At 45.5% G+C, this 25,258-nt stretch overlaps 1 protein-coding gene across 2 annotated transcripts in view; it reads left to right on the top strand.

Annotated features, from left to right (window-relative positions):
- Nucleotides 1–25,258, top strand: part of LOC137503931 (endomucin-like) — a 140,746-nt gene that overhangs the window by 101,276 nt on the left and 14,212 nt on the right. For both annotated transcript variants that reach the window (XM_068231678.1, XM_068231687.1), the window contains 4 exons: nt 7,948–8,043; nt 10,969–11,037; nt 18,936–19,028; nt 20,854–20,881. In XM_068231678.1, coding sequence (XP_068087779.1) covers nt 7,948–8,043; nt 10,969–11,037; nt 18,936–19,028; nt 20,854–20,881 — 286 coding nt within the window. The remainder of the gene's footprint in view (nt 1–7,947; nt 8,044–10,968; nt 11,038–18,935; nt 19,029–20,853; nt 20,882–25,258) is intronic.

Below are 25,258 nucleotides of genomic sequence, written 5' to 3' on the forward strand. Positions count from 1 at the left end.
CAGAGAAGGCAAAAAATCTTTACAAGCTTGGACAACACTGTCCTCTATGCTCATTCTAATCACCCCAAACATATGATCGGTTTGTTCCTGTTAGCCTGTTCATCAGGTTTGAAAATATATTTGTTCAGGGATTTAGGGCCTATTTCCACTGCTGTGGAATCCACAGCATTTCCACAAGCGATTCGAGAGGGGGAAACTCTGCCTATTCTGTCAATTGCCTTGCCGTTTGAAAGCGCATGCTGGCGTGATTCAGACAATATGCTGCATTTTACCGCAGCACACACCCGAATCACTACAGCCATGCATGGCACGGCTACAAATGCCGGTGTGCATCCTGCAAAACTCACGCCAGCACAGTGGAAATCGGCCCTACGACTATGACGTTAATGGACAACTGTAGTGAGAAGCCTATGGAGGCTGCCATGTTTATTTCTTTTTAAACAATACCAGTTGCCTGGCAGCCGTGCTGGTCTGTTTGTCTGAAGAAGTGTCTGAATCACACCAGAACCAAGCATGAAGCTATTCTTGTCAGATCTGACAATAATGTCAGAAACACCTGATCTGCTTCATGCTTGTTTAGGGTCTGTGGTTGAAAGTATTAGAGGCAGAGGATCAGCAGCGCTGCCAGGCAACCACTATTGCTTAAAAGGAAATAAACATGGCAGCCTCCATATACCTCTATCTTCAGTTGTCCTTTAAAGTGGACCTGAACTCTTGCACAGGACAGAAGGACAACATAGAGAAATGCATCCTGTAGTTAGAGAGTTTAGCCTGTTTAATTCCACTTCATTTGTGTCTAATCACAAGTTGTATCTCTCCCCTATATCACACGATTGCCATGGCAGAGATTGCAGATAGGTTCATTTGAAAGCACAGGATGTTAACAATATGTCTGCTTTTATGAATCAGGAAGCAAAAACAGTGCAGACTTACTTAAGGATTTGTATCAGCTGTAACAAAGAAATGTTTTTTGTTTAAGGGTTATTATCCTGTTGCATATCTTTTACAGAAGAGAGGAAGTTCTGAGTTCAGGTGCGCTTTAAGTGAAAGAACTGATGAGCCATTTATCATATAGGGGCTGCACTGATTTGATATTCCAAATGACATAACGCATGGCTTAGGGACATAAACTTTACTTAGTGAAACAGGAAGACATAAAATTGGGACTTTTAAATCTATGGGGAATTTACTATACTTTACTATTGAATTATGCTGTGAATTTAATCACAGTCAAAGGATTATCAATAAAAATCTCCCCATTCTGTCTTTGGGTTAAATATGCAGAAAGTATGTATGTAAGGGTTTGTTCACACTGCAAGAGCTTTTCCTAAGCGCTTGTGAAAGTATGTATGTAAGGGTTTGTTCACACTGCAAGAGCTTTTTCTAAGCGCTTGTGAAAGTATGTATGTAAGGGTTTGTTCACACTGCAAGAGCTTTTTCTAAGCGCTAGTGAAAGTATGTATGTAAGGGTTTGTTCACACTGCAAGAGCTTTTCCTAAGCGCTCGTGAAAGTATGTATGTAAGGGTTTGTTCACACTGCAAGAGCTTTTTCTAAGCGCTTGTGAAAGTATGTATGTAAGGGTTTGTTCACACTGCAAGAGCTTTTCCTAAGCGCTCGTGAAAGTATGTATGTAAGGGTTTGTTCACACTGCAAGAGCTTTTTCTAAGCGCTTGTGAAAGTATGTATGTAAGGGTTTGTTCACACTGCAAGAGCTTTTTCTAAGCGCTTGTGATTTGAAAAGCTCCTGCTAATGTAATGCTATGATTGTGTTCTCACTTGAGGAATGAGATTTTATAAAAATCCCCCATAACATTGCATTAGCAAGAGCTTTTGAAATCACTAGCGCTTAAAAAGGCTCTCTCAGAGTGAACTAGCCAGGGCCGAGCCTGGGCGGGTGCTGCGGGTGCAAGGCACCCAGGCGCCTGCCTCTGAGAGGCGCCGCCCGGCCCCGCTCTCCCCCTGTGGCCGCCGCTTCAAGCTCCCTCCCTCTAGCCGCCGCGTCAGACCTCGATCAGGCGGGCGGGCGCTAGGACCTAGCACGCCGCACTGATATGCGGAAGTGACATCACTTCCGCATATAGAGCGGGTGCGTCCAGCGCCCTTTTCCTGGTCGGGTCGCCCGCTGATTGAGGTCTGACTAAGGACTGCTGAAAGGTGAGGGGGGAGCGGAGGAGGGAGCGGCGGCGGCAGCGGGGCGCGCTCCTGTCACTCACTACCTATCCTGGGCACACATACCCCCTGGCTACCTATCCTGGGCACAGATACCACCTGGCTACCTATCCTGGGCACAGATACCACCTGGCTACCTATCCTGGGCACAGATACCACCTGGCTACCTATCCTGGGCACAGATACCACCTGGCTACCTATCCTGGGCGCACATACCCCCTGGCTACCTATCCTGGGCACAGATACCACCTGGCTACCTATCCTGGGCGCACATACCCCCTGGCTACCTATCCTGGGCACAGATACCACCTGGCTACCTATCCTGGGCACAGATACCACCTGGCTACCTATCCTTGGCGCACATACCCCCAGGCTACCTATCCTGGGCACAGATACCACCTGGCTACCTATCCTGGGCACAGATACCACCTGGCTACCTATCCTGGGCGCACATACCCCCAGGCTACCTATCCTGGGCACAGATACCACCTGGCTACCTATCCTGGGCACAGATACCACCTGGCTACCTATCCTGGGTGCACATACCCCCTGGCTACCTATCCTGGGCGCACATACCACCTGGCTACCTATCCTGGGCGCACATACCACCTGGCTACCTATCCTGGGCGCACATACCACCTGGCTACCTATCCTGGGCGCACATACCCCCAGGCTACCTATCCTGGGCACAGATACCACCTGGCTACCTATCTTGGGCACAGATACCCCCTGGCTACCTATCCTGGGCGCACATACCCCCTGGCTACCTATCCTGGGCGCACATACCCCCTGGCTACCTATCCTGGGCGCACATACCCCCAGGCTACCTATCCTGGGCACAGATACCCCCAGGCTACCTATCCTGGGCACAGATACCCCCTGGCTACCTATCCTGGGCTCACATACCCCCTGGCTACCTATCCTGGGCGCACATACCCCCTGGCTACCTATCCTGGGCGCACATACCCCCAGGCTACCTATCCTGGGCACAGATACCACCTGGCTACCTATCCTGGGTGCACATACCCCCTGGCTACCTATCCTGGGCGCACATACCCCCTGGCTACCTATCCTGGGCGCACATACCCCCTGGCTACCTATCCTGGGCGCACATACCCCCTGGCTACCTATCCTGGGCGCACATACCCCCTGGCTACCTATCCTGGGCGCACATACCCCCTGGCTACCTATCCTGGGCGCACATACCCCCAGGCTACCTATCCTGGGCACAGATACCACCTGGCTACCTATCCTGGGCGCACATACCCCCTGGCTACCTATCCTGGGCGCATATACCCCCTGGCTACCTATCCTGGGGACATATATCCCTGGCTATATATTCTGGGGACACTGTCTGTTTGTCATTATGTGCATTTACTGGTGAAAATCTCTCTTATGTGCATTTGCTGGTGAAAAGCTGTCTTCTTATGTGCATTTGCTGGTGAAAAGCTGTCTTATTATGTGCATTTGCTGGTGAAAAGCGGTCTCTTGTTATGTGCATTTGATGGTGAAAAGCGGTCTCTTGTTATGTGCATTTGCTGGTGAAAAGCGGTCTCTTGTTATGTGCATTTGCTGGTGAAAAGCGGTCTCTTGTTATGTGCATTTGCTGGTGAAAAGCGGTCTCTTATGTGCATTTACATGGGGAAAAGCGGTCTCTTATGTGCATTTACATGGGGAAAAGCTGTCTCTTATGTGCATTTAGTGGGGAAATTTTGTCAGTAAAAATAATCTTTTGTCAGTAAATTTTTAGGTATTTGTCAGTAAAAAAATAACGTGAAAGGTTGGCAACACTGGCAGGCTGCGCGGCGCAACGGGAAAGATACAGGCAGCCCACCTCACGCTTGGGCTTGGCGGGGGGAGGAGCCTACGACAGTGAGAGTAGGGTGGCCGCAGGCAGCCATAAATACGCAGTGTGTGACTGCGTCGCACTCGCAGAGCCTCTCAGCCTGAGTCAGTCCAGAGACTAGCAGGCTCGCAGGAAGCCAAAGCCAGCCAGGAGCAAGCCCATGGAAGAGGGGTAGGAATGGGGTATCACATGCATGCGGAAAGAGGTGGAAGGTGTGGGTGTGATTAGGCAGGACACTGGTGTGGTTATGTGGTTGGGCGCGGTAAATTTAACCACTCCCATAGGCGCCAGAGAAAATCTTGCACCCAGGTGCCAGGCACCCCAGGCTCGCCCCTGGAACTAGCCTTTATTCCTGTTCATTTATACCTTGATAAAGTGGACTCGCCATGACCCTGAATCAATTAATGGTTTCTCTGGACACTTGATCCTTAATTAAATAAAAACATTGATGCATATTATCTCATTGTTGTGCAAACGACAATTTATTTATGTTGTAGACATAAAATCGGGACTTTTAAATCTTGGGAGAATGTACCATACTTTACTACTGAGTTTAATTTAATCAAAACCATTTGGTGATCAATACAAATTTCCCCACTCTTTGTATGGATTATAAATATGAATAACTGATAAAAAGTATAACTGATAGTAAAGTATTAGGAATGTGCTAAAAAAAACAAACATTAAAAAAAACAAAAAACATTTTAGCAAAATAATTGCTTTTCATGTTGTGTCATTAAAATACCAGTTCCCTGGCATCCTGCTGATCTTTCATGCATCAGTAGTATCTGAATCACACACCTGAAACAAGTCAAATATCTGATCTGTATGCTTGTTCAGGGTCTATAGCTAAACAGATTAGAGGCAGAGGATCAGCAGGACAGCCAGGCAAATTGCATTGTTAAAAAAAACAACAAAACCAAAAAAAACCCCCACAAAATCCAGGCTCCTCACTTTAAGCTAGGACATTTAAACACTTGCAGATGTAATAGGGAGATGCTGGAAGGGGTGTGGCAAGCAAAACAGCAAAGTCATATTTGCATTGTAGAAAGAAAATAAATATGTCAGTCTTCATATCCCTCTCAGGTCAGTTGTCCATTAAAGGGGTTCTGTGGCATGCGTAAAAGAACATAAACTGACACCTGGGGCTTCGATCGCCCACCTGCAGCTGTAATGTCCCGTGCCGGCCTCCTCCAATCCTGCGTTCCCCGCCGCCGGTCTAATTTTCACTGTAACAACACTGCGGCTGCACGGTCGTGGCCTCACGTGTGCTCGCTTCCGCGCGTGTCATAGGGAGCTTACTGCGCAGGTGCAGCACAAGAAAACTTTGTACTGCACCTGTGCAGTAAGCTCCCAATGACGCGCGCAGGAGCGAGCATTATTCGTCTATTTAGCTGAATAATCAGCGGATCGTTCAGAAACAGCCTTATCAGTCTGCCGACAGACTGTACACACGCACTACTATCGGCAGAACGCCCACCCAGCTGGAGGGTCTGACGGACCCTTCGTTCATTACAGTAGTGCGTGTGTACGCACCTACAGACCATAGGTGCGTACACGCACTACCGCCGGACCCTCCTGCTGGGCGGACGTTCAGCCAACAGTAGCACGTGTGTACAGTCTGTCTGCAGACTGATAAGGCTGTTTCTGAACGATTTGCTGAGCGGATCGTTCAGAAACAGCCTTATCAGTCCGCCGACAGCGTGTACACACGCGCATACTGTAGGCTAAAGACCGCCCAGCGAGAGGGTCCGGGCGGACCCATCGTTGCATTTAGTAGTGCGTGTGTACGCACCTTAAGTGTGCAACAGACTATTTCTAAGTTGACCAAGAACAATCGCTTTCATTAAAACAAATACCATGTGTACACAGCTTTAGAGATGGGGGAGGAGATAATAAATTAGGTGGAGGAAAATAGGACAGTAATTAGTAGGTGCCTCCAGTATAGGTAGCCAGTATAGTTGCCCCCAGTATAGGTTAGATAGGCAGGTGCCCCCGGTGCCCCCGGTATAGGTTAGATAGGTAGGTGCCCCCAGTACCAGTTAGCTAGGTGGGTGCCTCTAATATAGGTAGCCAGAATAATTGCCCCAGCATAGTTTAGATAGGTAGGTGCCCTCAGTATAGGTTAGTTAGGTAGGTGCCTCCAATATAGGTAGCCAGTATATAATTGCCACCAGTATAGGTTAGCTAGGTATGTGCCCACAGTATAAGCTGGATAGGTAGGTGCCCCCATTATAGACTAGATACGTAGGAGCCCCCAGTACAGGTTAGATAAGTAGGTGCCCCCAGTATAGGTTAGATGGGTGACCCCAGTATAGGTGAGATAGGTAGGTGTCCGCAACATAGGTTAGATAAGTAGGTGCCCCCAGTATAGGTTAGATGGATAGGTGCCCCCAGTTTACAGTACAGACCAAAGGTTTGGACACACCTTCTCATTCAAATTGTAGATTCACACTGAAGGCATCCAAACTATAAATTAACACATGTGGAAGTATAGTACATAACCAAAAAGTGTGAAATAACTACAAATATGTCATATTCTAGAGTCTTCAAAGTAGCCACCTTTTGCTTTGATTACTGCTTTGCACCCTCTTGGCATTCTCTTGATGAGCTTCAAGAGGTAGTCACCTGAAATGGTCTTCCAATGGTCTTGAAGGAATTCCCAGAGATGCTTAGCACTTGTTGGCCCCTTTGCCTTCACTCTGCGGTCCAGCTCACCCCAAACCATCTCTCTCGATTGGGTTCTGGTCTGGTGACTGTGGTGGCCAGGTCATCTGGCGCAGCACCCCATCACTCTCCTTCCTGGTGAAATAGCCCTTACACAGCCTGGAGGTCTGTTTGGGGTCATTGTCCTGTTGAAAAATAAATGATGGTCCAACTAAACGCAAACCAGATGGAATAGCATGCAGCTGCAAGATGCTGTGGTGGCCATGCTGGTTCAGTATACCTTCAATTTTGAATAAATCCCCAACGGTGTCACCAGCAAAGCACCCCCACTCCATCACACCTCCTCCTCCATGCTTCACGGTGGGAACCTGGCATGTAGAGACCATCCGTTCACCTTTTCTGCGTCGCACAAAGACACGGTGGTTGGAACCAAAAATCTCAAATTTGGACTCATCATACCAAAGCACAGATTTCCACTGGTCTAATGTCCATTCCTTGTGTTCTTTAGCGCAAACAAGTCTCTTCTGCTTGTTGCCTGTCCTTAGCAGTGGTTTCCTAGCAGATATTCTACCATGAAGGCCTGATTCACACAGTCTCCTCTTAACAGTTGTTCTAGAGATGTGTCTGCAGCTAGAACTCTGTGTGGCATTGACCTGGTCTCTAATCTGAGCTGCTGTTAACCTGTGATTTCTGAGGCTGATAACTTGGATGAACTTATCCTCCGCAGCAGAGGTGATTCTTGGTCTTCCTTTCCTGGGGCGGTCCGCATGTGAGCCAGTTTCTTTGTAGCGTTTCATGGTTTTTGAGACTGCACTTGGGGGACACTTTGAAAGTTTTCCCAAATTTTCGGACTGACTGACCTTCATGTCTTAATTACTTGACCACCACCAGATAGAGTATCTGCTGAACAGGAAGTAGTGCATGTATACACACAGCTATGCAGAGGAGGAGACCAGCAGCAAGTGATCGGCGATTGGAAAGCAGAGAGGTGAGTTGCTGACTGTTTACAGCACTTCCTGCTGCGCTAACTTTGCAGCGGAGGGGGAGCACGGAGGGTGGCCCGGGAGAGGTAGAGAGGGAGCAGTCGGGTCACCCTCCCCACAACTGCGGCTTCCCCTCCATTACAGCTCCCCCCTCCTTTAGCGTTCAGGGCAGCAGCACAGGCCTGTGTAAGTGCATGCGTGGTTACATGTGCATTTGTAAGCACCTGTATCTATAGTCACTAGATAAACTTGACTGATATTTTCTCCTATGTTTTTCTCAGATGCAAAGCATGGGGATAAAATTACCACTGAGAGGGACAATGTTGTCCCCAGCTCCGCTGCTCCTCCTCCTGAGAAAACAACAACTGGATTAAAAGGTCAGTTTTTTTTTAAACTATATTAGTAACTCCAGACTGCAGCAACCTGAAACTAGTAAGTATTTAAGCTCTGTCTATGGCAGTATCAGTTTCTGTCATAACAGCATAGAAAACAGCTGCAACAGGTGGATATGGCCCGTTTGGACTGCCAAAGGATTTACAATTCTTTTCAGAAAGTCAGTCAGATGTCAGCATCCCACAACAATAACTCCTTGGTAGGTAAAACAGTGCATATGTATTTTCACTGGGAAAGTATAATTAGTGTCACTAAAACAATTATAGCCTTAAAAATATCCAGGGGAGCAAATCCAAATATTCCTAGGAGCTAGAAGAAAAAAAATCTCACTGTCTTGGTCGCACGGCAGCTATAACACGTGATGTGACAGGTGCAGTGTAACCTGGCCTATAACTGACCAATATTACTTCCATGTAGTATGAGGGGCCTTTCACACTGGTGCGTTGTGGAATTTTACCGCTACTCACTGATATGCTAATGAAAGTCTGAGTGCTTTCATACAGCATGCGGCGCACCGGATATGGCCAGTCTAACGCGAGCGCATACCTACGTTGCAGTGCAACTCCTGCGCCGACCTGCGGTGAACCGGAAGTCATGTAAATCTATGGAGAGGCACATGTTTTAAAAAGGCCACCGCAAGTTTTATGTGTCGTGCATGCGTAGAAGCGTATTTCAGCAATAAACTTCCACGCACATCGTTGATTCGGCCACAGGAAGTGAGCATCGCTTCCTGCTTGGCCTGCTGCCAGACGGGGATTACTGCATATTAACGCAGTAATCCCCATAGGCTGTTTTTCGGTGCAGATTCACAGTGTGAAACTGGCCTGAGGTTTAACCACCCTGGCGTTCTATTAAGATCGCCAGGGGCGGCTGCGGGAGGGTTTTTTTTAAATAAAAAAAAAACTATTTCATGCAGCCAACTGAAAGTTGGCTGCATGAAAGCCCACTAGAGGGCGCTCCGGAGGCGTTCTTCCGATCGCCTCCGGCGCCCAGAATAAACAAGGAAGGCCGCAATGAGCGGCCTTCCTTGTTTTGCTTACATCGTCGCCATAGCGACGAGCGGAGTGACGTCATGGACGTCAGCCGACGTCCTGACGTCAGCCGCCTCCGATCCAGCCCTTAGCGCTGGCCGGAACTTTTTGTTCCGGCTACGCTGGGCTCAGGCGGCTGGGGGGACCCTCTTTCGCCGCTGCTCGCGGCGGATCGCCGCAGAGCGGCGGCAATCAGGCAGCACACGCGGCTGGCAAAGTGCCGGCTGCGTGTGCTGCTCTTTATAAGATGGAAATCGGCCCAGCAGGGCCTGAGCGGCAGCCTCCGGCGGTGATGGACGAGCTGAGCTGAGCTCGTCCATACCGCCCGGCTGGTTAACCTACACAATCTTCTCATAATATTCAATTTCAGTAAACCCACATAATACATGGAGGTGGAAAAATTGGTCAGTGATTGGCCAAACATAATTGAAAGTGTGTACTAGGCTTTAGGCAAAACCGATGTTCATAGCTTCTTTAAAGTGAAAACGCGATGCAAATCAACATTGTTTACCCTAGCCCTGCACTCTAGTAAGACCAGGAGAAATATGAACATACCTAGAGGCCAGGTAGTCCTTTTTAGGGTGCATACCCACATCCAATTTTGATTGGCCAATAACTGGCCAGTTTTACCACTTTCATGTAGTATAAGAGCTTTCCTGCACAATTTGTTCATAGTATTCAACATCTCTTGGTCCTCATTCTACATGGAGGTGGTAAAATTGTCCAGTCATTGGCCAATCAAAATTTAGATGTGTGTATGCACCCTACGTTTGGACGTTTGAGAGTCTACCAGCATTCCCGATGGAGCATTCCATATTAAACCAAAATACTGGGAGGAGGCAGCGCTGGAACGAGCGGACTGTGAGAGGAACAGGAAGGCTCTATAGGACCCAGAGCCTTCCCTCTCCATAGGTGAGTATCTGTTTTTGTTTTTTTGTAATCCCTTCAGATTCCCTTTAAGCTGAGTTAGTGCTGTTTATAAAGGATTTATCAGCCCAGTGGGGGAGCTGGGTCAGCTTCCCACATGTGGTTGATAATAGGATGGGGAAGAGTTTTGACAGCTGTCCAATAAAATGGCACTATTATCTCAGCTAGAAGTGGAACTAAGGGACTCAACCAGCCTTTAAATATGTTTAATGCAAAAAGTACAGATATGCAGTGCACATTAGGGCCAATTTATTATTAAAAAATGTGTGGTTGAAATAGGGCTTTAATAGTTTCACGCAGAGTGACTTTCAGACCGGTTTAGCATTTTCTTACTGGAAAGATTAGAAGTCTGATTGGATGCCTTAGTTTAGTCAGTGGCTTGAAAAGAAACTTGTGTCCCATGTATCACAACATACTGCTGGCGAAGTGCTGGAGATGGTCAGTATCCTTATACATATTACCAAGGTGAGCACATTGTTAGGTAATTTGACAATTTCTTAAAGAGAATCTGTACTGTAAAATTCTTACAATAAAAAGCATACCATTCTATTCATTATTTTCTCCTGGGCCCCTCTGTGCTGTTTCTGCCACTCCCTGCTGCAATCCTGGCTTGTAATTGACATTTTTATGCAGTGTTTACAAACAAAAGACATAGCAAGTGATAGGCTGAGAGTAGCTCAGTGTGTGAGTCATACAGAGTGTGCAGGGGGCCTGGAGAGGGTGTGTATAGCTTATATCCAATCACAAGCAGTACAGCACATTCCAGCCTGACTGCCTGAGCCCGACAGAGGAGAGAAGATTAGATCATATAACAGATAACACAGCCACTGTGCAACTAGGAAAGGCTGCAGTAAGACAGAGCACATTAGAACAGCTATGGAAACTCATAAGATAGAAGAAATAAGGTTCAAAATTTTGTTACTATTTTAACTATTCTGTTTTTTATACCAGGTTTCACAGCTCGGCCTGATAAAAATCAGATCGACGGACCAAATAAAGAAACTCCAAAGAGCCAAAAAGGTAACCAAGTGCATTGGCCTAATCCTGAGCTACCATTTAATGGACAATACCTTTGAGGCCTTCTTCAGTCTTCTTGGTGGAATATTTCTTTGACACAGATGGATGAAATGTTGCAAGCGCTGGCAGTGTCATGTCGTCACAGATCTCCGCCTTCAATGCCGCCCACTGTGCTTCCTGATTAGCGGAAGCACAGTGGGCGGCATTGTAGGCGGAGATCTGTGACGACATGACGCTGCCAGCGCTTGGAACGCGGAAGTGATGAGTAATTCTCTGCACGCCTCCTCGCCGCCCCTGCACTTGCCGCCGGTAATCTATGGAGGGGGAGAGAGGCAGAAGGAGTGGTCCCAGGTGAGGGAGGGGGGGATATGTCCACCCTCCCCACCGCTGCCCCCACTGCCCCTCCTTCTAGCGCTGCTTCCCCCCTCCTAGGGCATCTATACTGGGGGCAACTGTACTAGCTATACTGGGGGCAACTAAACTAGCTATACTGGGGGCAACTAAACTAGCTATACTGGGGGCAACTAAACTAGCTATACTGGGGGCAACTATACTAGCTATACTGGAGGCAACTATACTAGCTATACTGGGGGCAACTATACTAGCTATACTGGGGGCAACTATACTAGCTATACTGGGGGCAACTATACTAGCTATACTGGGGGCAACTATACTAGCTATACTGGGGGCAACTAAACTAGCTATACTGGGGGCAACTAAACTAGCTATACTGGGGGAAACTATACTAACTTCATTGGGGGCAACTAGTTTCACTGGGGGCAACTATAATAGCTTCACTGGGGGCAACTATACTAGCTATACAGGGGGCAACTATACTGGCTATACTGGGGGCAACTATACTAGCTATACTGGAGGCAACTATACTAGCTATACTGGGGGCAACTATACTAGCTATACTGGGGGCAACTATACTAGCTATACTGGGGGCAACTATACTAGCTATACTGGGGGCAACTAAACTAGCTATACTGGGGGCAACTAAACTAGCTATACTGGGGGCAACTATACTAACTTCATTGGGGGCAACTAGTTTCACTGGGGGCAACTATAATAGCTTCACTGGGGGCAGCTATACTGGGGGAAACTGTACTAGCTATACTGGGGGCAACTATACTAGCTATACTGGGGGCAACTATACTAGCTATACTGGGGCAACTATACTAGCTAATACTTTAAATTACAGTTAGCTCCGCCCTCATCCGGTCATGGCCACACCCATTTTTTGCCGCGATGTTGCAGCCATTTTTTTTGGGGGGGGGGGGGGGTCTTTTAATACCCAGCACCGGGTGCCAAATGCCCTAGGTATGCCACTGGGACAGACATGGGACGCAGGGACACTTGCCTTTTATTAGGTAGGATATAATTTTGCCTTTTTAGTCTCCTTAAGCCGCTTATACTTTCCTAGTAGGTTTGGGTCACCGTGAGCTATTTGGGTATTTCTAAGTACTGGTCCAAATTCTATTTCTTATGGTGGCCACTTATGATCCAATCTTTTTCATCCAATCTTACCATTTCTATGTAATATAAGGGAACTGCCTAAATTATCCATTTAATATGTTAACTCAATTTACCCTTCTACTACATAGATTTGGTAAAATTGGATGAAAAATATTGGGTCATTAGTGGCCACCTTTAAGATGCCCATACACTTACTCGATTTCCTGCCCGATATGCAGCAGATTTGATCACTGTGATCGAATCTGCTGTTAACTGGATACACAAACGCTGACCGATCAACCGATTTCCGCCCGAAATCGATCCCGTCGATCCATGTGGAAAATTTTGCTTGATCGCCGGCGGGTCAGGAATGCGTCAATAGTGGTGTTCGAACGACCGACGCTAGCGGCAATACATTACCTGATCCAGCCGGCGTGTGTCCCTGCTGTTCTCGTGGTCTCTTCTCTGCTCTGGGTTCCGGCTTCACTCTACTTCCTGTCGGGGGACGTTTAAACAGTAGAGTGCCCTCTACTGTTTAAACTTCCCCCGACAGGAAGTATAGAGAAGCCTGAGCCCAGAGCGGAGAAGAGACGGTGGAGACCGGGGGACTCGTGCCGGCCGGATCAGGTAATGCATGCTGGGGCAACAGCGGCAGCTGCACAGATTGTGAATCGATTTCATAGTGAAATCAATTAAAAATCTTTTTGCAGTGTAGGCAGCCAATAGATCCCTCTCTGATCAGATTAGATTACAGAGGAATCTATCTGCTGGTCGATCTGGTGGCAATCGACCAGTGTATGGCTGCCTTTAGGGTGATATCAATAACTGTCATGAGCTGATGAGAACCATTAAGTCCAAAACAGCTGTAAAGGGGCCCATACACCTAACGATTTTCTCGCTGATATACAGCAGATTCGATCACTGTGATCGAATCTGTTGTGAAATTGTTACGCAAACAATTGATTTCCGTCCGAAATAAAGCGTTCCCGTCGAGACGTCCGTGCGGAAGATTTTTCTCAATCGCCGGCGGGTCGGGAGTGCGTCGATGGCGGTGTTTGAATGCCCGACGACCGACGCAATACGACGGCAATACATTACCTGCTCCGGCCAGCGCGTGTCATCGATGTCTACTTCTCCGCTGGGTTCTGCGTTCCGGGCTGGCTGGCTTCACTTCCTGTCCCGGCAGGAAGTTTAAACAGTAGAGCACCCTCTACTGTTTAAACTTCCCTGGACAGAAAGAAGTGAAGTCGCCCGGACCGGAATGCGGAACCCAGCGGAGAAGAAGACATCGGTGACAGCAGGCCGGAGCAGGTAATGTATGAGGGGGGGGGGCAGCAGCTTCACAGATGGTGAATCGATTTCATGCTGCAATCAATTCACAATCTGTTTGCAGTAAAGGCAGCCATACGATCCCTCTCTGATCAGATTCCATCAGAGAGGGATCTATCTGTTGGTCGAATCTGATGGCAAATCGACCAGTGTATGGCCACCTTAAGAGTGTTGGATCGGTGTCTCTATAGCTAAAGGCTCACTATACATCAGTGGTTCTGGATGTGTGCCTGGCTTTCAGGGGCATGAGATGAATCACTCTGGCACATTAACTATTTCTTTAATCTTCTCTTGCGCGCTCTCTCTTTTTTTTCTCCTATTCAATCACTTTGGTACATTAACCATTTCTTTAATCTGCTCCCTCTCTGCTTTCTGTCATTTATTGTGGCACAGGAACTGTCTGTAATCCACTGTGTCCTCTCTGTAACCAAATCTAAAGGTACCCATACAGGGGCGTATCTGGGTATCAGAGTGTCTATGGCAAACCCTAAAATTGCGCCCCTTTCCTACTAATATTAGCACACCTTCTCATGTACATGTTATGGTTGCCTGTGTTTTGGGGCGTGGATACTGCTGAAGTTACTGTTTTGGAAATCTCTCTTCTTATTTCCCTTTCTGTCCTCTTTTCTAACACTAAGCCAAGTGCATTTATAAGTTAAGTAGCCATGTTCCCCAGATAACAGAATTAATCTGATCTGAGGTCTGAATGACTGGGAGGCACAGGGGCAGGCATGGCAGTGCAGCACAGGGGCAGACATGGAGCCCACGGTGCTGTGGTGCCCATGACACAAGCCATGCTTGCACCCCTCTAGATACGCCTCTGCACCCATACACTTATAGATTAGCAGCAGATTCGACCATCAGATAGATTCCAGTCTGGTCGAATCTGACAGGAATCTATCTGATGTGTGCCACACAGTAGGAACAGAATTCCAATAGATTTCAGAATCAAATCTATTGAAAATCAATCGAAATGCAGTGTTGCACCATTCAATCCAATGCAACCCTATGGGCCATCGATCTGCTGCCAGTAGCCGATTGACCCAGATGTTCTGTCCGGACCGATCATTCGAAATCAGACAGAAATTGATTGATCTGCCGATCGAACATGCTTTCTACTGCATCAATTTCTAGCCGATTCGATCAGAACGGTCTCACAAATCTCCTCAGCTGGCCCTGCTCACTTCTTATGCTACCTGCTTCTCAGAAAAATGTGGGTGTGTCCAAAAATCTGGAGGAGAAAGCCTGGATCTCAAGTGAATAAGGGTGTGGCTTCAGGCAAGAGAGGAAAGACAGACTTTTGAAGAGAATGTGGGTGTGGCCTCAGCCAGGAGAGCAATGTGCCTATGTTGTACAGTGTGTACACGTTTGTAGTGTATGGTTTATATATAGCATGCAACATTTTTACTCCAATGTATGGATATTCCCCTTTTGACAAGGGTTATAGTAACAGTAACAATAGACTGCTGCATAAGCCACTGTTTCAGACATCATAACATATACAGTAAGTGCACATTTTTTACTTGTTACCATAGTGATGTGACAAGATGGCACCATAGTCTCTCCCTGTTATCCCTATCTGAGATAGGCTATCTCACTTTGACAGGCAAGGTACCTGATGCACTAACTTTTGGTAAATTTGCCGTGTTTGTAAATTTGCTAATGCTGGGGAGTAGTGCATGTAAATCAATTAGCGCAACTTGCAACCGCACATTACCATAGTAACTTTGAACATTACCCAGGTGATGCAAGTTGTGCTGATTGCAGGGCTGGTTCTAGACTTTTTGCCACCTGAGGCAAACTTGTAAGGATGCCGCCCCGTAGGTAAACTGGAGGGGGTGACAGCCAGAAAGGGGGGGCAGCAATGCAATGCAGGAAGTGACGCAGCGAGCAATGGAATGCAAGTAAGGAAGTAAGTGAGTAATTGCTTCCTCACTCACTGCCAGCTCTAAATTTTGCGAAAATAGCTGGAGGGGAAGCGCGGACGTGGGAGCTCCAGGTGAGGGAGGGGGGGGGGGGGTCTGATCCCATTCCCCACCAATTATTTTGGAAACATTAGATTTTATTAAAAAAAAAAAAACTGTGTACAGCAGAAATAAGTAACACTTTTCAAAGAGAAAATGATTTTCCTGCACTTCTCTGCGTAGTTCTGCCTAATATATTCATGTTGCTACCAAGAGAGTTTCAGTCATGGCTCCAAAGAGCTCTATGGCCCTAGCTGTGACTTGGAGTCTGTCCCACTCCATGAATAACCGGAATGAATCCCGTGGATTTATTTTATAGCAGACTAGCATTGTTATCATAGTCCCTTAGATAACTCATATACACATTTGTTGATGTTGTTTGTTCAATATGATATAATGCAAAATTCCAGATGAAGCCAAGTAGTCTATAAACATCACACTGAGGTACAAAAACCTCACCGTGGTATGTGTTGTTTATCAGCAGCAGTTTTCACTGATCCTTCTGAGTTTTCCCTTTGGCTAATATCCTGGCACCACGAAATTGTTTTACAGGTTCTCTGTTATTTTTAAACTGCATTTCTTTTCAAAGGTCAACATTTTTTTTTATGAAAAGAGGGTTATGTCTTTATGAACTGTGAATGTAAAATGCCAGCTTTATTTTATTCTCTTTCTATTCCAGCATCTTTAAGAATAATATTGTAGTATATTTTAACTGGTAGTTTCCACGAAAACATATGAAATACAGGTAGTCTCCGGTTAATGAATGAGAAGGGGACTGTAGGTTCCTTGTTAATCTGAATCCGTTCTTAAATCGGAACACAGTGCCCTCTCTGTCCCCTGTGCCTCCAGGTTTATTGTGTGTCACTTCTGTTCTCCTGTGACTCCAGTGTCCCCCTCTGTTTCATCGCTGTCTCCCTCTAAGGTTCCTTTGTCTTCTTTGTGTCTCCTTATGTCTCCCTTGTGCCTTCTCATATCCCCCTTGTGCCTCCTCATGTCCCCCTTGTGCCTCTTATGTCCGCCTGTGCCTTCCATGTCCCCCTGTGCCTTCCATGTCCCCTTGTGTCTCATGTCCTACTGTGCTTCTAATGCCTCCGTGCTGCCTGCTCTCTCAGCCCCTACCTTTAGCAGAGTAGGCACAGTGGAGGCCGCAGTATGTCTCACCTGGTCCATGGTGCCTGCGGCATTCAGTAATGTCCTCTTACTCCTCACTGTTCCCCCTAATGGTGGCTTCTCCTGATTGCGCCCATATGCAATACGAGAGAAGCCGACATAGTGGAACAGTGAAGGGAGAGAGGACTTCACTGATCACTGCAGGCGTCCATGGACCAGTTGAGACATGCTGCAGCTTCCGCTGGGGAAGCTACTCTGCTAAAGGAATGCGGCTGGGGAGAGCAGCAGAGGTAGTCCCTGACTTCATGACGTCATTGCAATAAATCGGCGGGCGTTCATATAGGCGGGTGTTGGGTGTTTGTAAGTCAGGGACTATCTGTAAATCCATGATTGTTAAAGCACACCTGACTCAAAACAAAGCTACCTAAGGTAAGTACAGAGGTATGTTACTGCTGGATCCACATAACTCTGTGCGTTGTCTGTTTCGCTCCTCGGTCCCCATAACTGCTCCTTGAAAATATTGATTTTCTGCTAAAGCCAAATTTTCAGACTGGAAGAGGCAGACGTACTGTAATGTTCCTTTGCATCTCCCTCCCATTCCCTCCTCTTCCTCACCCCATTCGTTCCCCTTAAGAGGAGAGAATGGGTAGGTGATAGAAGGGGACAATACAACAAACCTGCCTCTTCTTGCCTGAAATTACTTCTTTAAGCAAAAGTCAAATTTTTCAATTATAAGGCATGGGTAACAAAGAGAGAAATGAACAATGCACAGAGGTATGTGGATCCAGCAGGAACATACCTCCCTGCTGCTTACTTTAGGTAGCTTTGCCTCATGTCAGTTATCCTTTAAAAAATGCCCAGAGTTAAATCCATTAGAATGGCCTTCTGACTAGAAGATCTATCAGTATATACTCAGCCTCATGTTATAGCTCAGGTTTTGTATTGTAATTTAACAGGCAATGACAGATTGGCCCGGATCTACTCCTCCTAGTCTGGAAATCATTGGAGAGCACAAGTGATTTTGCAAAAATGGGCTGAATTTAAGTAAAACTTTGTACAATTGGTTTGATAGTCTATGGTAGTAATTTAGTTCTTTCCATTTCCTACAGGTTGTTGAACTAGGGGTTGTGTGACCGCAGTCTCCCATATGTATGCAAATCAACAAATTTTAATTAATCAAGTCAGGGTTTGCAGTTTCACTTATGTTCTTCTTTGATTTCGTCCCCCATAACAGCAGTGTATTGTCACAGACTGCATCTGATCCGTGGTCATATGCCACAGCTACTCTTGCTCAATTCAATGGTGACACGCAATGGGTCCCTGTTAATCCCAGTCTTGGCCTTCTATGCAAGGTCTATGTAGGTCTTTCCTCTTGTTTTTCTTGAATACACATGGAGTCTTTAAGCATTGGCCCATCCAGTGGCTTGACACTGTAGCTGCACCTATACCAGAATTCTGCTGCTTTTTGCTTCAGCACATTTAGCATATTTAAGAAAGCACCACATTCCACAGACCGGAGCAAACCAAGTGGAAACACTATCTGTGTGGAGTTTGCATGTTCTCCCCATGCGTGAGTGGGTCTCCACCAGGCACTCCTGATTTCTCCCACATCCAAAGAATATACAAGAAGGTTAATTAGTTCTTTCTCAGATTGACTAAGGTAAAACCTGATTACAGTAAGGACATTAGAATGTAAATTCTCTTGTAGGACAATTAGGGATGTGAGATGTTCACTGTACTCTGTAAAATGCTGTAAAACAGTGCAAAAAATATCAGAGCAATAAATGAATAATAATAATAATAATAATACATAGGTGAATGAACCTCAGTGAGGTGCACATGGCAATAAAAATGCAATTCCATCCAATGCTTTGAAAAGAAGTATGTTTTCAGTAGAGTTGTGCTTTAATCCAAATCATCAAGATGTTGCTTTTAATAACAATGCAGAAATATTTTTATTACAGATAATTTAAATAGGGCAGATAACATGCTCAAAATATAGTAAGCTGTATTATTAAGAATTCCTTTTTTTCCTTTCAGGAGTAATTGTTCCTGTGGTGGTGTGTGTTGTAGCTGGTATTGCTGTTGTTCTCTTAGTGGTCCTCTACAAGATGTGCCAGAAAAAGCCTGCAGGTAGGAATGATTTCAGAACGACCAAACTAGGCATAGCTCCCAACTGTCCCTTTTTTTGAGAGGCACATTTTACGGGTTCTATCGCTCGTTCCGATACCATATGCCGATAACGCCACGTACCAATGAGCACGCTGGCCTGACATCTTGCAGCAAATACATGCAAACAATTTTGGCCTGAAAATGGTCACATCGTCGCTCCAGGCGGCACCGATTTTTACCCGATTCAATTATAATCATCGAATCGGATGGTTCAATCAGCCGCTAAGTCACCTGATGTATGGACACCTTTTCAGAATCTAACTCAGTTACTCACCATTGAAGGATAAGGCCCGGTTCACATTAGCGTTCTCTATCCAGATTTTCCGGATCTGATCCGGACCGCATACTGTACAAACGGAACGTACGTTCCGCATAGCAATGTAAAGTCTATGCGGACGTTCACACGTGTCCGTTCCGTACAGTACAGAGCCGGACCGGATCCGGACTCCGGACAATTTTCCAACATGCGCTATTTTTTGGGTCCGGATCTCCGGCCCACGCACCCGGACCGGAGCCGGACTGGAGCCTGACAGCACCATCTGGAACACAGAAACCAATGGGGAACGGAAGGCACAGAACACACTGCCTACAAAAACCTGACGTTCTACCCCACTTCCTAGGCGTATCCAAGCGGCCATTTCGGATGGGGACACATGGGCCAAGCATGTCTGGAGTGGAGCAGCAGTAACAGACGTGCTGGAGCTGTTTGGCAGAATGTCGGAGGTGGAGGTGAGGCCTGCAGCGGAGGAACCTCATTCTACAGGTGCACCGGGTGCACCTTCTGCTGACCCCAACATTTTTTTATTAAAATTTAACTATTTTTTGCCCACGGATCCGGATGGCAGCCTGATGCATGCCTGATACAAACGGACCGGATCCGGATCGGAACCGTACGGTTCTGATCAGGATCAGGTCAGGATCCGATCAGGATCCGATCAGGATCCGGTCCGTTTACTTGCCAAAACGCAAGTGTGAACAGGGCCTAAGGTTCTGAGTTAAAAATACACATACTGCATAACAGCCTTAAAGCACGATACACGGTTCCAACTTCTGTTTCGGGCACATAACTGAGATTTTTATTTCATCTTCATTTCTGAATCCAAATGTAACCATGAACAAATTTTGCAAACTTGTACTGTAAACATCCTTTGGATTTGCAACGATATGAGAGAAATCCAGTGATAAATTTCCTGCATAAAGTAGACCCATACCACAGCCCCCCCCCCCCCCCCCATTACTTTACTTAGGTAACGTTTGTTTTGGAATTTTAAACAAGACATTATAAGTTATAAGCTTGAGGAATAATCACGTCATCAGGTGCCCAGACAGACACTTTTTTGTTACTTTTTCTACAAAAAAGGGAAGAAAATTATGTGGATAAAAGCAGGGTGACTACTTCTGCTATATATATATATATATATATATATATATATATATATATATATATATATATATATATATATATATGTATACACATATATATATATATATATATATATATATATATATATACACATATATATTATAATATGCAACATGGTATGTCTTGATATACAGTAGGTCTACTTCAATATGCCCCCAGTTTCTCCAGTGCATGGGATCCTATGGCCACAGGACAATTTACTGAGTTTTTGTGCTTACACAATTTCCCCAAATGATTGTATATCTTAACACAACAGTCAGGATGGAGTTGTGTCCTTACCTGTGTAGATGTACATGTCCATTACTTGCATTTTACATTGATTAAAAAAAATTATAGCATTGTCTTAATTTATTACTTTTTCAGTTCCTGAGAGGATGGAAGAAGTAAAACCGTAAGTAACCTTCTGTCAGCACTTTATTCAAGAAAGTTATAATTAACGGAGTACAAGCCAGAAGTGAATGTCTTTGTAGACGGCATGACCTGTTCTGTTGTTTATTCAGAAATGTCATCTGTCTTTTAATGCTTACAAATCACCCACCAGACTAGAGTCTTGGATAAATGTTTTTATAATTTAAAACAACTGAAAGGCAATTAAAATATTGTGAAATGTTAAGCCTTAGAAATGAGAAAACAGTAAAAAATAAAGTTAATAGCCAGTGCAAATGCTATAATAATGTCATTCTGTTGTCATTACAATAACAGTAATGATGATGATTATATTAATAATTGAAGACAGTATGCATCGATATTACGAGAACATGTATACAAGAAAATGTAAAGTAAGTACTAACAATAAAAATATAGAATGATACTATGATAATACAGTAATAATTACAATACATGTTCTTTTACATTTTCCAGAGGACATGCTTTCAACACCATTACCAAAATGAAATAGCTTTTGAAAGTTTGTAGGAATGACATGTTCAAGAAAAAAACTTAAGAGGCCCTTTAGTGACATATGGTAGAATGCAGTAAATGATTCAGGACATCCATAATTAGGTATCCCGATTTCAGCATCACAACCCCCTTGCTGTGTGGAATTCAACTCTCCCCCCCCTCCCCGAGCATTTAGGGAGACCGAGCAGCATATTTCATACTGGTTTTGGAATGCTCTGTAACCAAACATTCTTCAGCGATCACCTGAGGAAAGATAGTACAACTGTCTAAACACTGTCTAAATAATATAATAAAATAAGCAATTTTATTAAGTTATTTTCACTACAGTTCCTCTTTGTGCTATTGTCATGAATTTATGCAACTAATTGTAGTTTTATCCTAGTAGAAATCAGCCCGCCCGTTTCCAAACGGCCACTAGGGATCAGCCACGACCCCCTCACCCGCTTCTCCTACTTTCCCCCGCTCCAGCCTTGCTCTCGCACATGCGCAACCCCCTGCACCCGTCCTGATGTCCCAAGTCTGCCCTATGTACTGCACATGTGCGCTGGGCAAAACGCACGGACACATAGGCAGAGGGGTTTTATTTAGAGATAACCCGAACGGTTCGCATGCGAACTTATTCGCAGATTTATGGCAGTTCGACCCGCCTCCTATACTACATAATTGGGCTACACTTTGACCCTCTACATCACAGTCAGCAGACACATGGCAGCCAATTAAGCTGCACTCCCTCCTGGAGGTCCACCCCCCATCCTTATATAAGGCAGCAGCGTCGGCCATTGGAGAGATAGGAAAAACAATAGTTAAGAGGTCTTTTAGCTTGCTCATTGCTGATATTTGTTGCTGAAAAGCACCACCAAAACAGCTCTTTTGAGAGCTAATGTTCTTGTGATGTGTTTTTTTTCTTGGTGTGGCCCACTGACACTGCATATACAGCCCTGTCTGTCGCAGCTGGTTCTTGCTAATAGCTATACTGTGCCAGGCCCAGCACATTCAGTGCCTACCTTTTCACTGCACCTGTGTGTGTGACAGCTGCACATAGTATTGTAATACCAGTCACTATATACCTTTCACTGCACCTGTGTGACAGCACGCAGTTTTATATACCAGTCACTTCATACCTGTTCACTGCACCTGTGTGACCACACGCTGTTTTATATACCAGTCTGTGCATACCTGTTAACTGCATCTGTGTGACAGCTGCACATTGTATTGTAATACCAGTCACTGTATACCTTTCACTGCACCTGTGTGACAGCCCGCAGTTTTATATACCAGTCACTGCATATCTGTTCACTGCACCTGTGTGACCGCACGCTGTTTTATATATCAGTCCGTGCATACCTGTTAACTGCACCTGTGTGACAGCTGCATATTGTGTTGTAATCTCAGTCACTGCATACCTTTCACTGCACCTGTGTGATTGCACATTGTATTATACCAGTCACTGCATACCTTTCACTGCATCTGTGACTGCACATTGATACCAGGCCGCAATTATTTTTTTAAAAAGGCGAAACCCAAACTGTACCGTGATGTTGAAAGGCAAGTGGTGTCCTCTCTGGCACACAGCATTGGGTCAAGGGTCCATCTGACCACAGATGCCTGGTCTGAAAAGCACGGTCAGGGCAGGTACATTACTTATACAGCACTTTGAGTCCTTCCTTGGATGTGTGGTGGTAGCCGTTTCTCAGGCTTCCACTCCAGATCGGAATCAAACCCTGATTCTCTGGCTGCTACCCGTGGTCACCATGGTGCAGAAAGTACCAAAGAGAGTTCATCACACAGTAGAATGAATGGCAGACTTGCCCTCCATAACAGATTCCTGTTAAAGGATTTCAAGTGTACTCATCATTATACAGGGCCTCGAAAGAGTCCAGTATTGTTATTTTTCATCACTACCTCCCCGAGTCGGGACATGCGTGCCATGCCTGCTGCCTTCCTTGGATGTGTGGTGGTAGCCGTTTCTCAGGCTCCCACTCCGGACCGGAATCAAACCCCGATTCCCCGGCCATACCCTTTCTTTAACAATGGTAGAGAAAGAACCATCGACAGTCTGAGCAGCGATAAACCCCTGGACTACTGGGTGCGCAGGCTTGACCTGAGGCCAGAGCTATCCCAATTTACCATCCAACTTCTGGCTTGCCCTGCCTCAAGAGTCCTGTCAGAAAGGACCTTCAGTGCAGCTGGAGGCATTGTCAGTGAGAAGAGAAGTCGCCTAGGTCAAAAAAGTGTCCAGTACCTCACCTTAATCAAAATGAATGAGGCATGGATTCTGGAGGGCTACTCCCCGCCTGAAGACTAAGTCAGTCCCCACACAGCATCTCTGCCTGCCGGCCGCTGCTGCCTACCCCAAGACTAAGTCAGTCCCCCCACACAGCAGCTTTGCCTGCAGGCCGCTTGACTGCCTTCTCTGCCACCACCAACAGGTTCCAGGACTCCAAGTGGATTCCTGAACAAAAAGAATAATCATTTTTCTGGTGCATGAACATGCCTGCCTAATTTTTCTGGATGCACTGGGGCTGCAACAACAATACAAAAGGCACGTACATGTGTCAATTCCCCTTCGTCATCATTACCTTGCCGCGGTAAAGAGGCTTGCCTATCACAATGAAGCAATGACCAGACCTATATGAGTGTGTTGGGAAGATAAGATAATAAGGTCGTTGCTTCATTGTGGACAGACCAAATTCGATCAGCTGGACAATCAGTCACTGTTGTTCTGTCATTGAGCTACCTCAGCCAGACCATATGGGCTTGAAAATGGCTATCGCCTGCACTCTCGCCATTGTGCGCACCAGTCCTGCATGGCCATCACTACACAAACAGCTGTTTGCGGTGCGTTACACAGTGAGTTTGGTCTGTCAGTGTGAAGCAGTAGACTACTTACACTACCTGCTGATCCATGTATACACACACAAGATGTTTTAAAGCACTTTATGCCTCCAATTTAGGAATGCAATGTGATTTCTGCCCTTTAGGGATTGAAACATCTTTTCCATCACTTTTGTGGCCAGAAATAGTGTTTGTAGTTTTGAAAGTTCACCTGTCCATTGAAGTCTATTGCGGTTCGCATGATTCGCCGGTTCGCAAACCTTTTTGCAAGTTCGTGTTCGTGAACAAAAAAAAAATGCGGGTTCGCGACATCTCTAGTTTTATTATATAGGATAATTGATTAGTATAAAGAGGTAGTCTGCACAAAGCTAATGCTTATGCATGGCCTCCAATAGGCCAATTCTATTATTATAGTGTATCAAATGAGAATTCCATTAACAACATATTTTCACAATGAAGTGTTTTTAAAATGTAATACATTTTTACTCCTCATGCTGTATTCATAAAGGGGCCATTCACACTTGTCATTGTTTGTGAGGTGGCCTTTTTTATTGGAACTTTCGCTTGCTTTTTTGAAAACTTTGCATGCATTTGTATGTGAAGCTTCATTTTGTGATTTTTCAGTGAACTTAATTTACATTAAAATGTATCTAACTTTAAAATAGCTCACTTTTTTTAAGCAAACCGGTCGATCTGCCATCTGAAATCTCAAAATGTGATTTGCACACAAACTTATGTATAATTACAATGCTACTGAAATATGTTGGATGAGGGATGATAGTGATTTTGTAAAAAAAAAAATCGAAATCTAAACCCTTTGAAATCTAAACCAGTTTAAACCCTGCCTAAAAATAAATCTAACAAATCTACCAAATGGAGGAGTCATACCTTCTTGGAATGGCCACTGTGAGTGGATACACTTGTAAATGCAAATGATGCAGATTTTGGTGTGCCTCCTCCCCACCCTCTTCCCACCACATGCCTAGCATTAAATAAAATATTACTTGCATTTAATTAAATTGAAATATTAGTA

Source organism: Hyperolius riggenbachi, chromosome 1, assembly GCF_040937935.1.
Source record: "Hyperolius riggenbachi isolate aHypRig1 chromosome 1, aHypRig1.pri, whole genome shotgun sequence".
Taxonomy (NCBI): Eukaryota; Metazoa; Chordata; class Amphibia; order Anura; family Hyperoliidae; genus Hyperolius; species Hyperolius riggenbachi.